Source organism: Macaca thibetana, chromosome 1, assembly GCF_024542745.1.
Source record: "Macaca thibetana thibetana isolate TM-01 chromosome 1, ASM2454274v1, whole genome shotgun sequence".
Taxonomy (NCBI): Eukaryota; Metazoa; Chordata; class Mammalia; order Primates; family Cercopithecidae; genus Macaca; species Macaca thibetana.
Genome location: NC_065578.1, coordinates 98422117 through 98448622, shown reverse-complemented (window position 1 = coordinate 98448622; position 26506 = coordinate 98422117). Strand labels below are relative to the sequence as shown.

At 38.4% G+C, this 26506-nt stretch overlaps 1 protein-coding gene across 2 annotated transcripts in view; it reads left to right on the top strand.

The window, feature by feature from the left end:
- The first annotated feature begins 11708 nt into the window (after positions 1 to 11708).
- Positions 11709 to 26506, top strand: part of PLPPR5 (phospholipid phosphatase related 5) — a 117342-nt gene continuing 102544 nt past the window's right edge. Inside the window, exon 1 of one of the 2 annotated variants that reach the window (XM_050778529.1) lies at positions 11709 to 12166. In XM_050778529.1, the coding sequence (XP_050634486.1) occupies positions 11930 to 12166 (237 nt within the window). In that variant the 5' untranslated portion in view covers positions 11709 to 11929. The remainder of the gene's footprint in view (positions 12167 to 26506) is intronic. The other variant, XM_050778540.1, reaches the window with a different exon arrangement.

Below are 26506 nucleotides of genomic sequence, written 5' to 3'. Positions count from 1 at the left end.
TTACATGTCAGTCTCCATTATTCCTAAGCATCATGTTTTATCATCTTCCAAACGCAGATACCTCAGAATATGTACCTGTCCATATGGGACTAAAGACTCTCAGAAAACACGTCACCTTCTGTGTAAAAATAAAACTATAAAAATATTGGAAGCTTTAGTATACTGTCATCCTTTCTTCTTTTTCCATGTTTCAGATATTTCTTTTTCCTTGATGTTTTTGGTATACAGGTCTATGTATTATAATATACATATAGTTCAGATCATCACTATAACAATCAGGATGCAAGACAGTTCCATCAGTCCAAAGAACTTCCTCATGATATTCTTTCATAGTCACGCCAAAGCCCTGGGAACCACCGATTTGCTCTCTGTCACTACAGATGTGTCTTTTTAAGAATGATATAAAAACAGAACAGTACACTACATAACCTTTTGAGACTGGCTTCCTTCCTGAAGTATAACGTCTTTGAGATTCATCCAAATTACGGAGTTTTTTTTCTTTTATTGTTCATTAGTATTCTGTTATATGGATCTATCACAGCTTGTTTACTCAAATATATTGTTGAATACATATAATGGTATTTTTGGAATTGGTATAACATATTAAAAATTGTCAATATGGTGCAATAGAAATACCTTGGGAACTAGCCAGATCTAGATTCAAACATCAATTCTGCTACTTATGAATTGTGGGCAAGTAGGAAAGTACTCGAACCCTCAAAATTTGCAAAGCAGAGAGTAATGATATTACTTTCATATGATTTTCAAAATAATTATATAAAATTAAAGCATGTAAAGTGTCTGGCACAGAGTAAATAGCCAAACATGTCTATCTTTCCTCCCATCTATCATAAAGTTGAGGTAGCCTGGTATATGTTTAGAAATTGTCATCATCCTGACCTTATAGGTGTGGAAACTCTTAATACTGACGTTTTTATGAATGATTTTGTTAACAGACCAGAGATAATCTATAGTACTATGCATAATAGAGATCTTTGCATATCATAAATTCTTAAGTGGGTTTCTACACAAGTGCAAAACACTAGGTAGCATGACTTTCTAGTACAAGGTTATCTTACGGAGTGAGTTCCCAGAGGGTAGGAATTTGGTACATCTGTTTGAAATATAACCAGCAGAACTGGTGACACCATTTATTCTGATGCTGATAAATGATTGAGGCAAGTTTTATCTGTTCCTTTTCATGCAGTCATATCCAACGAGAAAGAAGGAAGCAAAACTTAAGTGCAAAAAAGGCTTGGGTGGTCCAGACAGCATTAGGAAAGTCTTCTGATGAAGCTGATTTCTAAGCATCCTTATCTCAGTTGATACTGGACCGCATCACTTGTCAGTAATTGACTTGTTGCAATTCCTGAAGCATAGCATATGACTTTATCAGTATAACAAGAAGATGCAATTAAATTTCTAATCCAAAGATAAAAAATATGAGTGTGCTTATTCCAAACTCCTCATATTTTGCCATTTCCTACTTCTGGCTATATGTAAGTGAGTAAGAGTGACCTTCATTATCAATATGTATAGTATGAAAATCACATTGAAAAGGGTTTTAGTGGAGTTATTTTGCCAAATAAATCATTAAAGTTATGTGCCATTAATTTGGTTTTAATTCATGCTTTTTGACTTTTATAATGAGGTAATAAAAATTAACTTTGTCTCACACTTAACTTTAAAGAGTTCAAATCTGTCAGATTGGGAGGCATGACATCATTAAAAATGAGTACATATGATTTATTTCTCAATGTTATAATTTATGAGATCACCTAGATGGTTCAGCAATAAAGCATACCTACATGACCTTGTATAGACTGATGCAATTAAAGTTGTCAGTGAGCAAGTCTTTTTCACCTAAAGAAATGGCAACTTCACATGGTTCAACCTAATAAAACATCCCAAGATGTTGACTTAGGAGAGCTGTGGGTTCTTTTAAGTAGAATTTAGTGTGTAACACCCTCCCAAGTAGAGTCTAAGCTACTCCAGAAGCTGTTATAAACTAAATTGTATCCCCCTAAATTCATGTGTTGAAGCCCTAACTTCCAACGTAATGGTATTTGGAGACAGGGTTTTTAAGGAGGTAATTTAAGGTTAAATGAGGAAATAAGGGTGGGGCCCTAATCAGGTTCAACTGGTGTCCTTATAAGCAGCAGCAACAGCAGAAATCAATGTCTCTCTGTGCACACACAGAGGGAAAGACCATGTGAGGACAGGGCAAGAAGGCAGCCATCCACAAGCCAGAAAACGAGGCCTCGCCAGAAACCAATTCTGATGGGTATCTTTGTCTTGGACGCCCAGTGTTCACAAGTATGAGAGAATAAATTTATGTTGTTTACAGTCTGTTGTTATGGCAGCTTGAGGAGACTGATACACGTGTCTACACCCAATTCTCCTCTAATCTCCTGGTTAGGTAACCAAGACAGATTATCAAATATTAAAGAGATATAGGGGCACCTACTCTTCAAACCTACAGCCTCATCTGCAGGTCCACCGAACACCAAAATGAAAACTCTGTATCACTCAGGAGTAACTTCCATTTCTATTTCCAAAAGAGTAATTTTATGCTCTTGTAGAATTACAAATATGTTAGGTTTAAAAGTCTGCAGACTCAAGCTTGAAACTTCTTGAGGTCTCTGTACTGCATGCTGTAACAGCACATGAGAGTCCTGTGCTTATCATGTATTTTGTCCACTTTGCCCCAAATTCACTTTGCCACATCCCTGAAATGCCACCATTAGCGACATGTTTCCTAAAAGTTAACAAGGCTTAAAAGTGAAACTGCAAATACACCTGTGGCAGATTCCTTTGTAACACAAGTTACAAAGTATATTTGTATATGTTCTCTCATTTATTTCTCTCAACCAAAAACACACGTTGTTAGGCCCCTTATGCAAACTGAAATTTCCCACATAAACTTTTATTCCTAAACATTTATATTAATTAGGAGGTAGATACATAAAGAAGCCTTTTTTTTTTTTTTTTTGAGACAATATCTCACTCTGTCACCCAGGCTGGAATGCAGTGGCACGATCATGGCTTACTGCATTCAACCTCCTGGGACTCAAGCGATCCTCCCGCCTCAGCCTCCAGAGTATCTGAGACTATAGACACACACTTCCATGCCCAGCTAATTATTTTTATTTTTATTTTTTATAGAAATGAGGTCTTGCTATGTTGCCCAGGATGGTATCAAACTCCTGGGCTGAAGTGATCTTTCTTCCTCTGCCTCCCAAAGTGCTGGGACTTCAGGTGTGAGGCACATCACCTGGCCAAGAAGCAATATTTTACAGTAGAAGAACATCTGGACTAAGATTCAGAGAACCTAGATATAGGACATGCTTGGAATCCTTTCTCATACAAAGTCATTTAGACAGAGTTAAATATAATAGATACAGATACACTCAGTCCAAAGAACTAAGCTACTTGATTATGATAAAAACATGACTTTGTCTTGCTGAAAATAATAACAGCAATAAAGTAAACTGGAAATTAGAAAACCAAGAGGTTCTCTTCCTTGCTCTGTAGTTACCTGACCTCAGACAATTAGTTAATTACTTGGGGACTGGTTTCTTAGTTTAAGATGAATGGGATTCAAATTGTAGCTCAATCCAAGGTTCACTTCTGGCTCTTCTTGTCTTTGAGAATGATAACAGACTTAGGAAAAACAGACCTTCCTTCATGCTCTGTCTAGTTTCCTAATCATCTGCTTTGAATGAGGTATTCTGTCATGACGAATGAAAAAGTGGACGAATTGCAGCAATTGTCTCAAGGGCGTTTTTCCATAAAAATTTCGGATGATTTTCAGAATGCTATTTTGGTGATGGTGAAAACTCTGCCCTAAATTTCATCATACTTGAATGGATTACCAAATTATGGGTCTCTATTCTCCCCAAGAGTTTACAACTATAAGCAAGGGATGTAATTTTCATTAAGGAAAGAAAATAACATCTTAATTGTCGAATTGGAAGATACTAAGTCATGGAACATTTTAACTTTAAAAACATAATAATTATTGGCCTGGCATGGTGGCTCACACTTGTAATCCCAGCACTTAGGGAGGCTGAGGTGGGTGGATCACCTGAAATCAGGAGTTCAAGACTAACCTGACCAATCTGGTGAAACCCCATCTCTACTAAAAAATACAAAAAAAAAAGAGAAAAATCAGCCAGGTGTAGTGGTGTGCGCCTGTAATCCCAGCTACTCAGGAGGCTGAGGCAGGAGAATCACTTGAACCTGGGAAGTGGAGGTTGCAGTGAGCCAAGATCACGCCACTGCACTCCATTCTGGGCGATAAGAGCAAAACTCCACCTCAAAAAATATATATAGATATAATTATTTAGGCCAAATGCAGTGGCTCACACTTGTAATCCTAGCACTTTGAGAGGCCAAGGCAGGAGGATAGCTTGAACTCAGAACAGTTCTTGAGCTTGAGCTCAAGAATAGCCTGGGCAACAGAGTCAGACGTACTCTCTACACAAACGTCAAAAAATAAGCCAGGTGTAGGTCCTTTCTACAAAAACGTCAAAAAATAAGCCAGGTGTAGTGCTGCATATCTGCTACCAGCTACTCAGGAGACAGAGGTAGGAAGATGGCTTGGGCCCAGGAGGTCAAGGCTGCAGTGAGCCATGATCACACCACTGCACTCCAGCCTGGGTTACAGAGCAAGATTCTTTCCCAAAAATAATAATAATTAACAATAAGTATTTATATACTATACCACTGTGAAATTAAACAAAATCATTTTGAAAGAAAGTCGGGGGAAGTATTTGGAAGAGAAGCATATCACTGTGAATATTGTTTTGTTTACTTTTCTGAGTATCACTGTTATTGTATCAGTATTTCTAAAGACATTTCATTATTTTATCAATCAACCATTATAACCAATGCTTTCATGTGTAATGATGCTTTACATGTTTAATTAATGGATAAGTACAAAATATTTCCACTTTTTTTTTAGTCACTGATGACTTGCTTTAATACATCTTTAGGCTTATATAGATCTCTAGTAGAGAGCAGAACACAAATAGTAAAAACTCAATTAACTTCATAAAAGTCTCATAAAAGAGGGTTTCCTGGGGAACTACAGCTTTTATTAATAGAAACCCTCTTTTCTGTCAGGACTCCTAAATTAGTAATCAAAACATGCTGAATATACTGCCTTTATCTTTGATGGTCTGACATAGGGGTCATTATTCTAACGCTCAGTTCTTACTGTTCATTACTGTAGCAGAACAAGATGTAGAAGATTGATTTTTTTTAAGTGCTGATGGCAGGGTAAACTCTGGGCCTTTTGTAAAAAAGTGTCTGATATATGTTTATTTTTCTTTAAACAAGACTATTTAGTGACTACTATACATCAGAAAGGAGGGGAGTGCTATTTTACTCACAAATTTCTGATCCTCACAACTATCTCCACTTTACTGAAGAGGTATAACAGCATTAGTTTTGGTTTACTTATCTTCCAAAAAGTGGTGTGCAGAATACTATTAAATCTTCTCCATTTAATTGAGGCTTCCAGTGTGGCAGGGGGTCCAGTTATGAATAAATCAGGTTTTCATTAATCAAGATTATGAACCTTGATTCGTTCATCTGCTCTTGATCCCAGTTTTTAAAGATGAAAATTAATAGTTGATTATGGTCCAAGTGTTAACATAAAGAATGATTTTGAGTGCCTAGTTTCTGCCATATTTTTATTTCAGTCATTTATCTAGTGCAGGACACTGAAGGACAACCAGGCAAATACTGATGAGCATTCACAGTCTGAAGCTTTGACAAAGAACCTGCAGCTGTCATCAGCTTAGTTGCCCCGTGTGTTCTGTATCACTGCTAAAGAACTTTTGTTTCTCAAAGTATTAACAGGACGTGTGATTTAGTTTAGAGTGGTCCTCATTTATCATAATACAAATAGTGACTTTCAAGTGTCTTCGAGAAACGTGAAGTTACAAAAACACTTCTGTAGGAATGCTGCCACAATTTCAAATAGATCAATGAAAGGTTTGCTGATCCAGCAGTGGCAGAATTATACCAGTGTGGTGATGAATAACAATTGCAGTCATGATCAGTGGCTATCAAGAATGGCCTAGGCTCTGTACAGCATTTCGGTGAAGTAGGAAACATTAGCCTCATTTTAGGACACTGTAGACACTGAGAAACTGAAATGACCTGGTCAAGTCCCACAGTCACGATTCTACACAGCAAAGATACAAACTCAGATCTGTTGAATCCCCAATCCTTGCATTTAACCACCATATTTCACTGACACACTCTTATGTACTTTTATTAGTAATTGTTTAAAGTTATTCTCAGGGAATTTGAATATTTTGAAACATCCTCTGATTTTATAGACTCATGGATTTATACTTAACAATGTGTATTTTAATGATGAAAACATATAGTAAACAATCCAGTATTCACAGATGTGGAAACAGACCAGGCAGTGATGAATCTGAGTTTTTGTGAGCTGGAACCCACTGATGGGAAGAAAACAGAGCACCTACTTAGATTAGGCATTCTCTTTTCCTGATCACATATTTTCTAATGCAGATCTTCCCAATGCTTTGCTATTTATGAAGCATTTTATAAATATAAGCCTTTCAATATCTTTGCATAGTTAAGATTCATTCACCCAATTTTAGAGATGAGCAAACTGAGACTCAGACAAAGTAATTGCCAGGTTTACACAGTAAACACTATGAGTATGTTCCAATTAACTTTTGCTAACTTAATAATTTAAAAATGTTATGTTCACATAGGAGTGTTCCCTTACATACCAGTTAAGTATTTCATTTCTTTCCCAGCCTTAATAGTTTATGTTATTTTAGCTCTTTTCACCTGGTCCATTAATTTCATATCTGTACCCTCGGTGAAATATAACTGGATTCTCTAATAAAATATACTTTTTGTTTGTGATTACTGTGTTAAAAGTGTAAACTTAAAATGCTGGAAATGTAGAATAGAATAAGCTATAATACAGACACAGAGTAAGGCATTTGAAAGACATCTCAGTGGTCCCAAGATAAGTACAACTTGTCCAGGTCAGAAGCATCTGGCCTTTGAATTAAACATCCCATAACAACTGGAAATTCAAAGACAGACACTCCAATTACTACCCTAGCTGTTTTGCTTCCTGTTTGCTTAAGAAAGCAGCTATGTCCTAAATTAAACACTGGAAATCATTTTGTGAGGATCTCGTACCGTACGGTATCAATAAGAAGAGGTCAAGGGTGTAATCCCAAATATTCCTACCTTTTCAAATTTGCCTTTCAGAATTTTGTATCTTTGAATTTATGTGAATGTCTTTAAGCACAACATTTCTTGAGTTAACCAGATTCTACAACTTATTTCTCTTATTCAAGCTTCAGGGGCATTCCTCATATCAAGTAGTCTGGGAGTTAGTAGATTAGTGTATTTGTTCATTCCCCAGATTCAGTCCAATAATAAGCTGCTAGACACTGCCTTTTGTAGGCTTTTAGATAATTTTAGAATAAAATACCAGATACTCTTACTTATTCTGGAAGCAGTTACCCGGCCTATTAAAAAAAAAATCTCTTTCCAAATTTATCCTCATGAGATCTTCCACCAACCTATATGTTAATATTTAAAGTTCTGCATTAGTTCAAACTCATCTATCTTTGTGCACCCTTGAATCTCCTTAACTAGTCTAGCTCAGGTTTGGCATTGTGAGTATAGGTTTTGTTGTTGCTGTTGTTCTTGTTGTTGTTTAAAGGAGAAATCTATTCTTTTGAAGATGCTTCCCTAGTTTGTCTTATGTAAAACTGTCTCAATCCTTCATATTCCACTATCTCAGTTATAATTTTTTTTCTCTGTTTTTGCATACGGAATGAGAACATTTCAGGAGAATGTCTGGGCTTATGCACTATTTACCTGAAACACATGGAAACCAACATTTAACATTCTGTATTTTTTTTTGTTTTGAAATGCTCAGGTATGTCTTTGCTACCAACACTATGTCTATAAATCAATGAAAGTCAAATCCTTGGCCCTTAGAGGAAAATCTCAATCTAGCTCTTTCAACAATAAAATATTTGTTGTATAGGACCCAGTTGATAATAATCTTGAGGAGCCAGGTACAGATGTTCTGTACTCTTCTAGCAGACACCTTAGGTTTTCAAAGTTAAATAGGGAGAATACATTCACTTATCTAAGCCATCAAGAAATATTCAATCCTCGCCCATCCAAGGACTATTCAGTTTGTCTTTGTACTTCCTACCAAGATAAAGGTCCCCTCCACCTTGACTTTTTGTATGTCCATCTTCTGTCTGTGGAAGAAGAATTATAAACCATATGGACGAGGACTATATCATCCCATGCTAGTCGAGCACCTTACTAGTTCTTACTAGAGCATATAGTATTGGGGTGGAGAGAGGAGAGGTGTTGGAATTGATAAATGTTCCTCCCAAGATTTGTCTTAACGTTTACCATGTTCATGTTTTATGGTGGAGAAACAAGGTAGGAGTGAGAGTGGTTAAGTCATGCACATCTAACTATAATTTGAATGATGAGAAATTGGAAAATAAAAATTATAAATTCCACATTTTTGACCTAGATTATTCACGCTGGTAGCAGCTGAGATAGGCACAGTTTGAAGGACAAGACAGTGTTTTGCTAAGACTGACAGCTATAATACATTTGAAAGCACAGTGATGTACCTAAGAATGAAATTAAGGATTCAGGCAGGATTGTAAAGGATCAAATATCAGTAGTGCTTTTTTCATCTAGAAAGAGTCAGAAGCAAGTAAAAATTGAGGCATGATTCCAAGGGATTCTTTGCAGCTGGAAAGATATATTTTGGAAAAGAATTAGCTTAAATGACTTAATAGAAAATAAAGTGAAGAAACACCTAAATAAGTGCCTACTTTGGACCAGACAGCTCACATATTCTCATTTAATTGCCAAAATAAGCCCAAAGGTTAAAAAAAAAATACTTCATTTTTGCCCCCAAAGAAGCTCAGGCTTAGGAAGGTAAAGGAATTAGCCCAAGGGCACATAACTCACATGCTCTTTCATCCACCCTGAACCACTTCTATGAATATCTAGTCTGCTCAAATATTCATGGAAGGTGAATTTAATACTGGTATCCTTATAACATGTGTTAAGATTCAATATTAACTTTGAATTTCAGCACTGGGTGGTTAGTCAACCATGAATCAGTCAACAACATTCTTTCACCATCTAAAACAGACAAATATTAGGGGATATTAGAATTCTGAAGGAATATAACATCTTATTCCTGAGATGGAGAGCACTTGAAGGAGAAGACAGAATGTGCACAAATCTATAAAAAAATTTGCACAGTTACAAAAATATGGGTTCAACCAGAATCATTTTGTAAGCAATAAAATGAGAAGAAAGTGACTGGTGATGGCTGTTGAAATGCCCTGAGTTACTTGAGGTAGGTTAGATACATTTATGCCTAGAAATTAAATTTTACTAAATGTGCCAGACATAATAAGCTTAGCATCATTTAATCCTTATAGCCACCTTGTAAATTAGGTACTAGTATTATCTCAATTTTCCTGGTGATGAAACTAAGGCAGAAAGAGTTGAAGCATCATGCCCAGGCTTCCAGAAGTGGTAAGTGGCAGAGCTAGCATTTGCACTGAGGCAATACCAGAGTCGCTGCTCTTATGCTGAACCTACACCTTCTACTTCAGTGTGACCATGTAAGTATGTGGGCTGTGTTTATCCAGATTCTGACTCCTTAACCCTTGACAAATTTTCTATGTGAAAACAGTTTCCCATTGTTCTTAGAGGAGCCAGTTCATCGATTTACTTGACAAATTTTTCTTAAATAACCATAATGTGCAATACACTGCAGTGCTCATGCTGGGCACACAGTAGTGAACAGGTCAGACAAGGACTCTGCTGTGTTGCATGTACTGTGCTGGGCACTGCATATGCATTAACAACACATTACAATGAGTCTTAATTGTGAAAATAATGCACACTTTCATTAGACTGAAGAAATGAGTTACCCTTAAAAATTAACATCATTCTTCCAAAAACTGGAAAATTGTCTATAAACAAGACTTCAGGGGCATTCAGGGGCATTCCTCAGTGAATGAGATAGTTTGGGGGGATTCCTATTTAGAACCAGAGTAGCAGTTTAAATACCCTTACAGTCTTAGAATGATTTTCTTAATGAAGCCTTAAAACGTGTATCTTTATAGTAGTTATATTTTCATAATATAAGCTGCTCATGTCCATTTTGGAACAGCTTACTCCCACTGCCCAAAATTGCTTGTTATACACATTGCTTAGTGTTGTCTATCCTGTAGCTCTAAGTAATTAGTTGTGGAATTATGTTTATAACAATGCGGAGGGTGAGGTATGCATAAGAAACTCACACTGCCATTACTATCCCATCCCAAAACTACCGATCATTTGCCAGATTTCAACAGATTTTTAAGCCAACAGTGTTTTGTTTTTCCTGATGATAAAGGCCCACCTCTAAAATTCATCAAGCTACAGCCTATTACAATGAACCAACATTCTAGAACCCTGCTAAGGTGATTCCAGGTTTTAATGAGCAGGGCACGGTTCTAAAAATATTTTCCTCCTCTTGCTTGTATTCATGCTTCCTCACCCGCTCACTGGAGTAGAGGGGTGTCAGCCTGAGGCTCAAAGAAAGACCCCCTGAGAGTCTGCTGACTAAGCTTGCAGCAGGGACCCACATGGCATGACAGAACGGGCTCCTTGCATATATGCAGTTCCATAGTTAGTTACATACCCACGCATAGGCGTGGACACCCATGGACGTATGAATTTTTGTATGCATGTGCTGTGAGCCAGCATTGGTCTCCCTCTCCTTTATCCTGACCCCTGAGGAATCCCTGCAGTTCCCTGGAATTCAGGGAATAAATAACAAGATGAGGCAAATAGTCCTTTTTCCTACCCTGGTGGCTGGGACCGCTCAGTGCCTGGAATCTGCAATGCCTCCTCTCACAAGCAGCTAATAAAGACAGACTGAAAAGATGAGCAAGAGAATGCATGGATCCAGGAAGGGGCTGCTGTAGAAGAGATGATGCTTCGGGAGCTACTGGGCTATGATTTCTATTATTATTTATACATATATATATACACACACAAAGCCCTGGGAGGCTGCAGAGGAGGCAAAGAAACCCCGAATCTAAAATCCTGAGATTTTTCTAACAGCACCTAGAAACCACCGCCAGGCTCGGAGCCCCGGGCTGGGTCAAGGAATTCGAGGAATGAAGGCTGGACGCACCGGTTGAAACTCGAGGCGCCGCATAGGCACTTTGCGCCTTGGTGGGCTTTGCGCTCAGAAGACGCGTCCACGCACCATTTTCCCAGGCGTTGTGCGGGTTTCTTAAACCGCTCAGCTGGTGCCTCGGAAGAGTTTCTGGAAGCTCCATCTCTACTGCCTCCCCTCCCCCCTTTTTCATTTTACCCCCGCGAGGAGCTTCTCCAGCCCCACAGCGTCCGCCCTCTGAGGAGTACAGGTGCCGCTGTCCCGCCGGCTGCCGCCCGGTCCGCCCACGCCGCCTCCTCCGGGCTGGCCAGGGGGCTTGACCCAGCGCCGCCGCTTCTCGAATGGTCTCGTGCAGGGGCGCAGCGGCCGCTGCCCGTCGCCCGGGACTCCCCGCCCTCCCTCGCGACCCCGCGCCGGGGCGGGCGGCGCTTGCGGCGGGCAGGGGGCGGGCAGGGGAGAGGGGGCTCGTCCGGGGGTAGCCTCCTCCTCTGCAGCCTGCCGGCGCCTCGAAGCCCGGACCTGCCTCCGCCTCTTCCTCCAGCGGCTCCATCCCGCCTCCCGCGCCTAGTCCTCCCGCCGCCTCCGCCGCCGCGCCCCCGGTGGCTGCCTCGGCGGACCGGGGAGGGGGCCCACCGCGTCGGCCGCCCGCTCGGCTCGGCTCGGCTCGGCCCGGCCCGGGAGGCGTGCATGCCCCTGCTGCCCGCGGCGCTCACCAGCAGCATGCTCTATTTCCAGATGGTGATCATGGCAGGGACGGTGATGCTGGCGTACTACTTCGAGTATACGGACACGTTCACCGTGAACGTGCAGGGCTTCTTCTGCCACGACAGCGCCTACCGCAAGCCCTACCCGGGCCCGGAGGACAGCAGCGCCGTGCCCCCCGTGCTCCTCTACTCGCTGGCCGCCGGGGTCCCCGTGCTCGTGGTAAGCCCCGGGGCGCTTGCTCTCGCCGCCGACTCCCTTCTCTCGCCCCTCGCCTTCGGGGTTGAGGCCCCGCGGAGGGTTGGGGCGCGGTAGGTTTTGCCTTCTAACTTCCTCCAAGTTATGGGCAGCCCCTTCCCCAGAGGACATTCTAGGGCGCGTGAGGGGTGGGTGCGAAGGAAGCCCCCAGCTCTTCCCACACGCCACCCCCGCACCCCCGCACCCCCCGCGGTGGCTTCAGCTTTGGGTGACTGGGCGGAGGATGGAAGGGTGGAAGGGAAGATCGGCCGTAGGTGGTGAGGGGTGGGGATCGGGGTTGCAAAGGAGGTGAGCTTTGGGGGTGAACGTTGATTCCATTCACTCTGTGGCCTTGCCTCACTCACTGCCTCCTCTCCTATTGCGCCTGGAAGAAGAGCAGCGGCTGGCGGGCCGGCGAGGAGAGAGGGGATCAGTTGCTGGGGTGTGGAAGGGATTCCCGCTTCCCGAGTCGGGGCACGTATTTCTATTTTACCACCTCCTTCCTTTTCAGATGAAGGTGCCAATGGGACTAAGCTGACCAGGGAACAAATATCTGAAAAAAGAATTTGAGAATTTCTAAATGAAGAGGCCTCAGCACCAGTGCCTTGCTGAAAAGCAGGAGCTGTGCCTCAATTACAAGAGCACTTCGGAGTTATTTAAAGGCTGCTCCGCTCCCTGGGCAGTTTAAGTCCTTTTCTCTTAGAACCTCACAGAACATGCCTTTTGGATTTATTGAGTCTATGTGTGTGCGAGAGAGAAGGAATGACTATACAGATACACGCACGTATATATATATACACACACCTCACTTATATACATATGAAATTATTGGGATAAGTTACACATAATATTAATTTTATTATAATTTACATATGTGAATATGCTACATATTTATTATTAGGAGAATTGCTAGTGTTTCTTTAGAAAACCTGATATTTTATGGTTCCTTTAAAATTGACAAAGTATTGGAGGTTCCCTTCCTGTGACGCGCGCTCTCTCTCTCCCTCAGCAGATAACAACCAGGAAATAAGAAAATGAAGGAGAAAGGAAAAATGAAGTTTTATTTTCAGTAGCTAAATGTGTAAACTGAATGTTAAGAATGTCTGTTGAATCCATTAGGTTTGGATATTCATCATTTTTTTTTATTTATTTTAGGAGCAATGACTGACTTATTTGCAAAATAATGAAAAGTTTCTATCACATAAAATAGAATTCAATGAACAAATCAAGGAATTTCTTGAGAACCTTAAAGTAACTTTATCACATGTCCTGTGATAGTTGACTTCAAATTGCTTCTAGCATAATAGTTTGAAATGTGTTAGACCTTGCCCCAGATAATGTTTTACTATATATAAAATAAGTTGCTAAAATTTGTCGAAGCCCCAAGTCCAGCCTTCATGTTTGTGTTCTCTTTTCTCCATTTGACAAGCTGGCAGAGAAATTTTGGGGTCCTTTTTACTTTCTAGAGATCGGGGTTTCCCATATACATTTTCTTCCAGGAGACTAAATAGCTCAGATATTTTTCAAGGACTCTTTTAAAGAAAAAAGGAAAAGACTGTCACTTTCAGTTCATTGGTTTGGTCATAACTATAATCAATAATGTCTGTAACTCTTCCTTTAATTATCATTCCGTCTTATTTAAATAAGATAGCACTTTTCAGTCCTAACCATCCAATCATGATGGCAGGTGCTAGTTAGAGACAAGAACACACTGGCCCACAGATTTGGATGATTCTCCACTTAGGGGGAATGTAGGACGGAGAAAAGGAATGAATTAGTCACTATTTAGTGCCTACTCTATTTTGGGTACCAAATAGTCATAGTCATGTATATTTCTCAGAGCAGCTCTTTCAGGAGATATTATCTCCAATTAATATTTGAAGAAAGTGAGGTTCAGATAATAAATTAGGAATATCTGAAAACAAAAAAAAAAAGGTGGGTATGGCATTTGTATGCCTATAGGACTGATGCCTGAATGTCATGCGACTTCCATTGCTTCCAAAGAGCTTGTTCTCTGAAAGAAGGTGGAAGCTGGCTAGTCAGGCAGGCATTGAGAATAAAAGTGGATAGATTTTTCTGAAGTCAGAATCCAAATTGATTTCAATGTTTTGGCTTTTAGTTATTTTAGGTACAGGAGAATGGATATGGGAATCAGTTTAGAAGAGAAGGAAGTGGCGGGTTTTGGAGGATAGCTGTGCTGCTGGCGTTTGTTTTCCCTTCTGCTTCTAGGAATAGTGCACTCTGTCACCATGTGAGGATCTGGGAGCAGTAAGGGCAGCTCTGCCTCTCCACTCCTCCTAAGAACACTGGGTTAGCATGCTCACTTGGGCATCAAAATAATAATAATAAAAATATTAACAGTACCCATCATGTATTGTTACTTTCTTCTGTATACTCTAATAAACTTTCTACATACCTTATATCCTTCTGATATTTGCATTATCTGTGAAAGCAATAATTATTATTCTTACCTAATATTGGGGAACATGAAGGCTTAGAAAGATTAAGTATCTTCTCCAAGGACCAAGGCTAAGAATGTTACACCCAGAATTCTCCCCTTACTCTATCATACTCTCAAGTGTGGTTTTTCTATTACAGGATGAAAATTCAATTTGCTCGTGAATCATTCTTCTAAATAAATGCCTCAAAAAGTCTCTTTTACATTTTTTGTCCTGTAGTAATAAAGGTTCATATATATATATCTAGATATATATGAGATATATGTATATATATATCTTTCAAACTCATTTCTAGTTCTTGAGGGTAATTTTGAAAAGTCATTCTCCTCACTACCACAATCTACAGATTTGTTTCATACTTGCTAAATTCATTTATGTACAAATTAAAAACAATATATATTTTGAATTTTATCACTTTTATATAATGCTGACTTGGGGCCCAGGTTCAGAGTCCAGTAAATTTGGATTCAAATCCAAAGTACACTCTGCTGCATTGTTAAGAGTTGGGAACTCTACTTGCTGTGTAACCTTGAACAATGTATTTAAGCTCCTTAAGCTTCAATTCCCTTCGTGACAAGGTTTTGAATATCAAATTAGTTATAATATGTAAATGTCATCTTTGGCCCATAGTTGATACTCCATAGGAGTTCACTACATAATTAACATTATTATTATTAAAAAATCAGTAAAAATTTATTGAATGCCTGTGTTCCAAGCATTATATCTGGCTGAGTAGAGGTTATAAAGGCAACTTCAGAAGTTAACCATAGTAACTGATCCTAAGGCGTTTACAGCCTAATTTGTGAAATTAGATAACCATACCGCAGCTCATAATATAAATAATTATGACAGAAGTTATACATGTGTATGTGTATATGCATATACATGCATGTGCATGTACCACAAAGACCTCTAGTGGTTCAGAAGAGGATGAGATAAATCACTTTTGTTTGGAGACAAGAGGAAAGGCTTCATGGAGAAGATGGTGGCATTTAAGGTGTGTCTTGAAGGAGAGGCTGAAATAGAATTTGAGTTAGGACATCACTCCGTGAACAGCTCCGTGAACAACCCGTGGAGGCAGCAAATGGAGACTGTACTCTTGAAACAGCAGTTGGTTAGTTTGTTTCTAAGAGTGGTGTGTGGGGAAAATGGCGTATACATCTGAAGATGAAGGCTGGGGTCACATTGGTAAGGCCTGAAATGCCATGCCAGGCTGAGAGATTTTCTCGATTTGGTAGGAATTTAGCAGAGATAAAGTATGATGGGTGGTGTTTTAGGACTTTTTTTAGGTAGTAGTGTATAGGACTCTAATGTTATCAAAATACACAATTTCAGACTCTTCATCTCCAAGTTTATTTTGCATTGTCTAATGTTACTGCAATTGCATTTTCAGAAAGCACCTGTAATTTGGGCTTATTTACTCAGATGATACAGTTTATAAACTCTTTGAAAAGAGGTACTGTTCAGTTGGTTCTCTATAGCATTTGCCAGAGCACTGGACACTGCTTATACAGGTACAGGTTTAGTGAGTGATCCTTGGTGTTCATTGATTAAAAGAACTGGTGATGGCAGTGGTTGCTGCTCCCCACATTTGGATACAGTGGCCACTAGCAGCTATTGTTCCTTAGATCTCCGAGCAACATAGATGATTTAAAGGAGATGAAGCTAGAGCACCATCTTCACAAAGCTAGAATAAAGATAAAGAAAACCAGCACCAGCCAAGGCAGCCCCTGACACTGAGCATGGCAGATTTGAATGTTAAGGTGCATCTCAGATTATTTATATCTGCAACCCTAGGAAGCTCCCTCTGGACCTGGAGACTCAGATTTGAGAAGTGTAGCTACTGCTGCTATCCCCAGGGTGCTGGCGTCATTGTATGTGGTGAAGATAGATGATAGAAAGTCATCTCATACCCAGAGCTCCCCATTGGATCAACGTGCCTAGAGCTTTCCCATAGACCTCTTCTCCCCCAAACCCGGCCTTGGGCTCACTGCCCATCCCCATTCCTGGAACACTCTTGTGGTGTGGTGTAGGAGACAAAGCACAGACATGGGTTTCAGATGTGTCTGGATGCTTATCCTGGTTTCTCCCACTTACTAGCCGTGTAACCTCAGTCAAAATGTTCTCATTCATAAACTGGACATAGAAACACCCACCTCTCGGAGACTCAGTACCTGTAGAAGTTAAGATCACAGACTCTGGAGCCTGCTTGGGTTTGAAGGCCAGATCTGCTACTTTCCAGCTGTGAGAATTTGAGCCAGTTAGCCTCTCTATGCCTCCATTTTCTCGATGGTAAAATTGAGGTAAATATGAGTAGTAGCCTCCCAGGATTACTGTGTATGAAATGGGTTAACATGTGTAAGTATCAGAGCAGTGCCCAGCTGTATATGTGTTAGCTCCTATTAGGCTTTCCAAGCCTGTGTTGATTAATCAGGAAACCTCTTTAAAGCACCTAGCAAAATACTTTAGTTTGTTAGTGGATTCCAGGGCCAGTAAGAAATTAAACGTAGATAGAAACCACCTAGTTTAGTCTGCTGACCTTCACAAATTGGGAGTCTGAATAGGAAGAAAAGCAAAAATTAATCAAAATTCAGTTCTTAGAATGAAATTAATGATTCCTATCTTTGGTGACTCCTCTGTTTGTCCAAGTGGGCTAATATTAGCTAAAATTCGTCATGCATTTCTTACACACTAGCCACTGTGTTAGGTGCATTTAACATGTTGCTTCATTTAATACTCCCCAGGATAGTACTTCCCTTAAACATATAGGGGACTAACATTAAATATATTTATTTTATAAATGAGAAATGGGAAGTTTAGTGAGATTACTGTATGTCAGACTCTAATTATTTAAATTCATTAACATAATCAATTTTCACAACAAATTTATGAAAGAGATTTGGACGTAAAGAGGTTAGATGACCAATCTGGAGTCTCATGATGGCAATGGCATAATCACCAAAGGCTGTGCATTTCATTTTTTGTTACATACTTTTATCCTAACATGTTAATTAGTCTTTAAAGATTTTCACTCATAGTGATTCAATACCAGGAGTCAAAATTTTCTCAAACCTTTTATCCTCGATTTCAATTTTCCTGCTTTGGTGGAAAACTTCGTGTTCTATTGTAGATGATCATTTCAATGGGTAGTGTAGGACATTGTTTGTTTCCTATTAAGCTTGGAAATGTTGCAGGGGAGTAGGTGGCAGCAGAAGGGAGTGTCAAAGATATTTCTATTGTTTTGATTTGAAGGCATGCATCTCATCTCAGTAGCACACTCTACTACAGTGCTACAAGCACCACATTTATGTGGAACCCCCCTCTGGTTCTAGATCTGCAAACCATGGTATATGGAGAGGTGAAGGTACTTCTGTTGCTAAGGCATGTTTCTTAAAATGAGACCTGGCACTAGATTTGGGAGTGCAGTGAATGCAAGGAAATTATGTGTGCAATATTGCATGTATGTATATGCATATGAAGTTTCTTTAGTAAGAGCCTCTGTGCTTTTAGTAGATTGTCGGATATATCCAAAATCCCCTAAAAGTTAAGAACTACTCTTTGGGGATATGTGGGTCTGTTTAAACTTCTTCTTGTGTCTCTTAGGATTTTGCTTCACTTAGTTACTTTCACTCATACTCATTTTATATTTTCTCCCTTCTTTCCTGTTTCCCTCCCTTTCTTTTTCCCTTTCTCTCTTCATTCCTCTTTGTCTCTTTTTCCATTTATTTTCTCTCCTTTGCATACTGCTAAGGAGATGGTGATGCTGAGGGAAAAGCAAAGACCCGTAACACCAGTAGTGTTTTTTCTCCCTTCACCTTTCCCACCCTTCTCTCTCTTTCTTGTTCCTGTCTCTCCCTCTGTCTTCCATTGCTCATTATCTACGTGGCTTCTCTTGCCAGTTCCTTACCTGAAAAATATTGACTTATTTCTTCCTATTTTTCAGTACTGTTGTGAGAATGAAATGGTTGAGAAAACACTGTGGAGACAGTAAATCACTTCATACATATAGGGAAAATATGTATATAACGTGAGCAAGTTACATGGGTTGTGTGGCTACCTGGTCATTGGAGATGGTTAGCACTGCTTGTAGCACTACTTTGCCAGCCTTAGTCTGTGGTGTGGAAAAATGAGTAAGATTTTTACACTTCTTTTCTGATTTTTCTGTAGAAAGAATAGCAAAGATTAAAAAAAAATGTAAAATGGTCTCCTAATTATTAATGCAATGCTATTTTCAAAATATTTCAATAAGCTCTGAGTATTGTCAACATGATTAGAAGGAATCATCTCGTTCATTTTGTAATTTGAAATAGATAATGTTTCTAGGGAGCATAGCTGATACCATGTATTAAGTATGTCATGTATCATATGAATTTTTAAATTGGTACTGTGCCACAAACACATTATTTGCAAAAGTTTTGAAAGAAGACAATGTATCTGCTATGTAATAGGATTTGCCTGGGCTTCTAAAGTAAGTAAGGCATATTTCTGCCCTTCGGAAGTTCAGACAAAAATACTTAAAATTACATATCCAAGTCTCAGTTTTTTCAATCTGTAAAACTGAGGTAATACTTAACCTGATAGCTGATAAGAGTTAAATATTTGCATGCGCTAAGTGCTCAATAAGTGATAGCTAGTTATTTAACATAAATGCTAATAATTTTTATTGATAATGCAGAGCAAATGACATTAAGTGTACTTAATCATTTTTGTTGAATGAATGAGGTAAACCGTTTACTCTTTAATCCTTTCAGATAGCATACATAGGAACATATCCAGGGAGCTTTAGCAATTTGCTCCAGTTGGTGAATCACATATCTAGGATCTGAACCTATTACTTCAGGTCCGATGCTTTGTTGGCTGCAGTTGCCCACTGATTTGATTTATAGCATAAATGATGGCATTCCTAGCAGGCAAGGGAGAGTTAAAGCATATTGAGTATACATCAATATGTTCTTTACAGTATCCACATACTTGTTAATATGTAAGTTTAGTTACAACCAAACATATAAAGAAGAAAAAAAAACTGTGTTTAAAGATAAAACTTTATTGATTCCTAAGACCAGTGGAATAACCAGTAGAACTAAATTTTCCCAGCCCATCATTCCCATTTAGAAGGTAAGTTCTGAGGTCAGAGTTAGGATCTTAACCTATAGTTAGCAGCACCCTTATAACAGACTTTGGAAAATCATAAGGAGTATCATTATTATGAAAGATATTTTAACATATGTGAAGCGGAGCTCTATATTCAGTACTATTTAAACTTTTTATGAGAATGCCAGTTTTCACTCAGCAGGCTGGTTACTTTTTTAGTCTTATTATGACAGATGTCGTTTGAGAATCACTGTCAGTAAAATCACCATTTTTTTTTTTTTTTTGGTGGCAAAAACGGGATTCTAGAGTTTTACTCTCCAGGCCAGGTACATTTAAAACTCTATAGATAATTTATTGTGGGCTTTTCTCCCTGATACAACATGTATGAGTTAAAGCATGTGTGTGTATGTGTGGGTGGGGGTAGTATATGTGTGTGTATAATACATTTGTAATTTCTTGTATGAATTCATTTTTATGTTCCTTTCTTCTCACCTCTGTTATGCTTCCCCCACCCCCACGGAAACAAAAACAACTTCCTGGAATGTTTTGATATATTCTTCCAAGCTAGCACCAATGCCTTTATGTAGGTCTCTTGGAGTCTCTAAGTTGAGTAACTGCATTCTCTTCTATGATCCTTTCATCATTTATACAAGTTGTGAAACTCAAATAACTTCATATTATAATTTATATTGTATTTTATTTACATTTCCATAATTAGACTTGAGCATCTCAAAGTCACGTGGTGTTATCTGATTCAAACCAATTTTGTCATGCCCAGCTTTTAGGTTATTTTTACTAGATAAGGTGTCCAGGCACCAACTGAAGTTCGTGGTGATGATGTTATAATGAATTAAATTCAAGTGTCAGAACAAATTCTGCTGTGCATACAGTTATTTAATAACAATTTATTAAGCAAACAGTTTACATATTCTGTTCTCTAAGTTCTCTAAGTTCAGTTGATTCCCAACTCTCTGTCCTTGAGAAGTTTTTAGTTCATGAAATCCTGTATGAAAGTGGGCACAGCCACAGTGGGATTCTAGGTCCCCAAGTGGACATGATCCAAGCAGAAACCCTTTTAAACCAAGGGCTAGACTCTAAATCCATTAAGAATAAGCCATTTGGGGAGAGGGTGTAGGCCTTACTAGAGTCCTACACCCTTTTCATGCAAGAGTAGGAAGTACTCCAAACTATTTTAGTGAACCCACATAGCTTGAAAGTCTCTTTTTAAACTTTTATTCTAGGTTCAGGAGGTACATAGGCAGGTTTGTTATAAGTAAACTGCATGTCACAGTGGTTTGGTGTACAGATTATTTCATCACCCGGGTAATAAGCATAGTATCCTATAGGTAGTTTTTTGAACGTGACCCTCCTCCCACCCTCCATCTTTAAGTAGGCCCCAGTGTCTATTGTTTCCTTTTTTGTGTCCATATATACTCCATGTTGGAGTTGAGTTGATTCCATTTCTTTGCTATTGTGAATAGCGCTGCGATGAACATACATGTGCATATGTCTTTATGCTAGAGTGATTTATATTCTTTTGGGTATATATCGAACAATGGGATTGCTGGGTCAAATGACAATTCTGTTTTAAGTTCTTGGAGAAATCACCAAAATGCTTTCCACAATGGTTAAACTAATTTACATTCTAACTAGCAGAATATAAGCATTCCCTTTTTTTCTGCAACCTTGCCAGCATCTGTTATTTTTTGACTTTTTAATAATAGCCATTCTGACTGATGTGAGATGGTATCTCATTGTGATTTTCATGTGGATTTCTCTAATGATTAGTGATGTTGAGCTTTTTTTTTCATATTTTTGTTGGCTGCAAGTATATCTTCTTTTGAAAATCTTTGATTTTACCAGTGAGTTCATCTTTAGCATTCATCATGCGAATTCAGTCATTACTTTCATCAATGAAAAATTCTTTTTTACATCCACAATGCTAATTAAATCAGTTGTTAATTAACATGCAGATAGCAAAAAGACTTTGGAGTGGGGCCTTTCTGGTAAAATGCTGGTGACTATGTAGGACTTGGCATTTTGATAGCATTTTAGCTGACTACTCCTTAAATCAGAATTTAAACAAACTGGTAAGTACATATCATACAGATTATGGTGAAGTGTTTTAAAGTAAATTACAAACTTCATAACTTAGGAACTAGGTCTTCTTTGTCCTCATTATTTCTAGAATAGACATACAAAATTTGTTAGCTAATGGATAACTTAATAATTGTGGAAGTGATTGAATTTTATTTGCCATATTGCCACAATTACATTTGCTAGTCTATTGAATTCTTCAAGTTTTCATTAATTTGATGACCTGTTTTGTGTTTGGCATGGTATGGAAATATCTAAAACACTTGGAATTGAAATAGTGTAGAAAGAATGAAAGTACAAAAGGAGGAGAGTAAAGGAGGGAACTTTTTCTAATTCCATTCTTTCTCCCCTCTCCCCTACCTCCTCCCATTTTTTTTTTCCTTCTCTCCCTTCATTTCCCCCTTCTTTCCTTTCTCCCTCCCTCTCTCATCCTTCCTTTCTCTGGACAAATATTTGGTGAACACCTTCTATGGGCACCATACCTTGAGATTAAGGCTTAAAGAGGTTAAGTGACTTGTGCCAAATCCTAAAACTAGGATAAAGCCCAGCCCCCACCACTCCTTCTCCAAATCATTGAAAGAAATATCTGGAAATAAAATACTTCTGAAATTATAGAACAGTTATGTACAAATGTACCCCTGACATATCTGCATAACACTAAAATAACATGTGGCGTTTCCTCTCTAAGGAAAATCGAATTTGTGTTGATATCACCAGAACCTCTGTGCTGCGTAAATTGTGTTCCAGTCCAGTGATCCCTTTTTTAAAGGGTGCTTTGGATAGTACCAGCAGATATCCATTTCATATTTAGCATTTTCTCACACTGGGGTTCATAGAAGTACCTTTTACACTCAGAAACGTCTTGTATTTCCAGAGATCTCCTCGAAGCAGTACACTATGTTCTCACACACACCAAAATTGAGCAGTCCTGGATAGAGATAATGCACCTGGGGATTCATCTTGTAATTTAAAATGAACTCCTAAAATTTCCAATTAAAAAAATACTAGACAGTATTTTTGGGTTGGTGACAATGTCCTCTGCATTCACATGTGTCTTCGCAGTGTTGAGTTTGCTCAGTCACTAAAATGAAGAGACTTAGTCAAAACTACGTGACAATCTCTTAGGTCTTTCACAGAGAGATCTTTATTTCCTCTTCTCTCTGGCTCCTTATCACATGATTACTTGGGGTTCCCTTTTTATTTTTCCTGGGCTAAATCTAGAATACAGATATGAGAATTCAGTAGACACTTTTTTCAAGCCACACTATCAGGCTCTTTCTGTCATCCCATTTTTGGAAAAGATTCGTGAATCCAATGTGAAAGAGAACATGCTTCTTTATAACTGGAACTTTTTAGTCATGAAGAAGGTCTTAGAGATTATATAGTTTTATCTCGTAATGTTCAAATTAATGCCTAGAGAGACTAAGTGACTTGCCCAAGGTTATGCAACTAATGAGCCAACACAAATACACAAGTAGCTAACATCTATAGAGCACTTAGTGTGTAGCAGACATTGTTTCAACTACTTTATACATACTAACTAACATAGCCCTTACATCAGCATTATGAGACCCTATTGTTATTTCAGCTTACAAATGAGGACACTGAGGCACAGAAAGATTAAGCGACTAACCTGTGACCCCACATAAAGGAAGTGACATGCCTCGACACAATGGTTCCATATGTGCTTTTAATAAAGGGATGGCCCTTCTCACTAGTACTATGTTATTTATTTTTTGCCACTTCCTAGAGATGTTAAGGCCATCTGCAATGAATCTTTCTTTATGGCAGTATTAATTGGAAGATAGATGAAGAGTATGTGATTACTATGAGAGTTTTTTCCGAGTGACTATAGTATTGTCCCAAAAGATTTTACTGAACACTGTATTTATAGTTAAATACTGTGATAGTGAAGAGGTAGCAAAAGACAGGGAAAAAGAGCGTTTAACACCCACATCATTTGGCTTGATGATGATGCTTTTTTGTTTCTAACATCAAATCTTTTCAGACAAAAAGTAACACTACATTTGAAACTTGCTGCAAGTAGATATAACCAAAATCTACCCATGTTTGATGCACAGATTTTGAATTCTTACACTGTGATTTTCACACATAATATAATAGCATAAGTAACATATGGAGTATCTATTGCACCTGAGACATAGTCATTAGTTTGACAACTACTTAAAGGCAGAAGAGTTATTCAGTGGTATAAATTTAAGAGAAAAGCATACACATTTATATATTTATATTTTGAGCTCATATTTATTTCTGAGGGGACACAATCTGTTCCTAGGAGTACTTTCAAAATAATAGCAAACATAATAGCAGGACTGGTCCAGCCTGGTACCATTTCCTGGCAAGCAGCAGTGACTTGATAAAGCAGTTCTATGAGCTACTGTACTTGATGTTGTTTTCTCTGTTCTTAATTTGGATTTATTTAAACACTTTCCATCATTTAATTTAGACAGCTCCAATACTATCACTTTCCTAATCTTTCCTTAATGCTTCTACTCAACAGTAATCCATCTTTTCTATAAACTCCTGTATTTTTCCCTTATCTTATATACTTTGCATAAAATAAAAGGGTACCTGTGGGTATGTGATGGATTGCTGGAGAGAAAGCAAGACAAATGAAATGAACAGTGACTCATTGGCCTGACAGGCAGGAGCGTAAGTGTTCCTCCGTGCTCTGCTGCTTACTAGCTTTAAGCCCTTGAGAAAGTCTGGTTCTTTTTTTTTCAGCCCTTTTTTTTTCAGCCTCTGTATCATTAGCTATCTAGTTAGCAAAGGTTTGAACTCCAACTGGGACAGGATACTGACTCATTGCTCCCCCAGGCAGCTGTTTCTATGTAAAAATCAAGTCTGACTATTGGGATGCTCTACCTTCCAATGAAATAAAATCTGTCTCTCTGAATCTCCTCACTGACCTCACTCAACCTTTTGAAGTTATTTGGAACAACTTAGGTGGTCTCATAGTGTTTGAAGTTACTTTTCAGTTCTCTGACTCTTCTTTTCTTGAACTGAGAATCTTTAACTTCATCTAACATGGACCTGAGTCCCTTCTACTATTCTGGCTGCCCATATCTGACTGTACACAAGATGTCTTCCGTTCTTAACTGTTGTCACCACTACTGAATGTTGTATTTTAAGTGTACTTTCACTCTTGCAAGTAGAACAGAAAGTGTACCTATTTTGCATGCTATTTTTTTTTTCCTCCAATGCATTAGACTTGGGGTGGGTATAAAGATACCTTGTGGTTAATTTTTCTCATCCTTAGAGTAGATTCGTCTTTTTTTTTTCCAAGTAGGCAAAACACGGTATTGTGACACTGTCCTGCTTCATGAAAACAATAAATGTTGCTAAGAGATCATGGCATTTTCTCTCCTGCTGAGACTAAGCTGGGCTTCTAAACCTTAAGAGAACACTCCAGGCAACCTCATCTAATTGGATTTACTGTCTTGGAATCAGATGATTATTAAAATGCTTTCAATTGTATGTAGTATATATGATGTAGTATACTACATGGTTGTGCATTATAGTTACTTACATACACACATATTTTGGCTGTCAAAAGATTATACGTTCCCATAGACTAGGATATTTGTCTTGCATATTTTTGCTTCTTGCTCACCACATCCTGACTACCACAATGACTTTAAAATTGTAGATATAAGTAACTCTAATAGTTGTGTATTTAAAAAAATAAAATTAATAGAAATTAAAATTATTTTAGATACTCTTGTTTCTTTAAGACTATTATTAATTTCCTGGGCACTTGAATAAAATATAATTTTTATGAGAAAATATATTTAGGTGCACTGCCCATCCATAGAGGCCTAGGTTATAAAGTCCAAATTATTTTTCCAAAACTCGTCTTTAGTTTTACTTTATTTCCTGATCATCACTGATTTCTAATATTTTTCTCATGTATATTCATTTCATTTTTCATTTTTCATTTAATCAAAGCTGTATAAGACAGTCCAAAATAAATCTCACTTACTTCAAATGCAGAATATTTCACATACTCATCATTTTGTTTTAAAAATCTTTAACATTGTCATATTTTGCCTGTGTAATTACTATTTCACATTCCCGTATCTTTAATTGTACATAGCACATATATTCATAACTTTAAATTATCACTACTTAAGCATTTATATAGTACTGTATGTGCTTTTACTTTTTTTGTTTTTTTGTTTTGAGATGAACCTCCTCACTCTGTCAGCCAGGGGGAAGTACAGTGGTGTGATCTCAGCTCACTGTAACCTCCGCCTCCTGGGTTCGAGCGATTCTCTTGCCTCAGCCTCCTGAGAAGCTGGGATTACAGGCATGCACCACCATGCCTGGCTAATTTTTGTATTTTTAGTAGAGATGGGGTTTCACCATATTGGCCAGGCTAGTCTCAAACTCCTGATCTCAGGTGATCCACCCACCTTGGCCTCCCAAAGTGCTGATGTGAGCTACCATGCCTGGCCTGCTCTTTCTTTTTCAAGGGTGATATTTTATATACTTTGTACACTTTTTAACAATTTTTTTTCTGAAATGAATCGGATGACTTAAGATCATCTTCCTTTCACTTTTATAAATCAAACCACTGTCAAAAAATTACAACAATTTTAGTTTAAGTATCTTAATTGGCTTTTATTTGTGGTACTTGAATTGGGTAACACTTCAT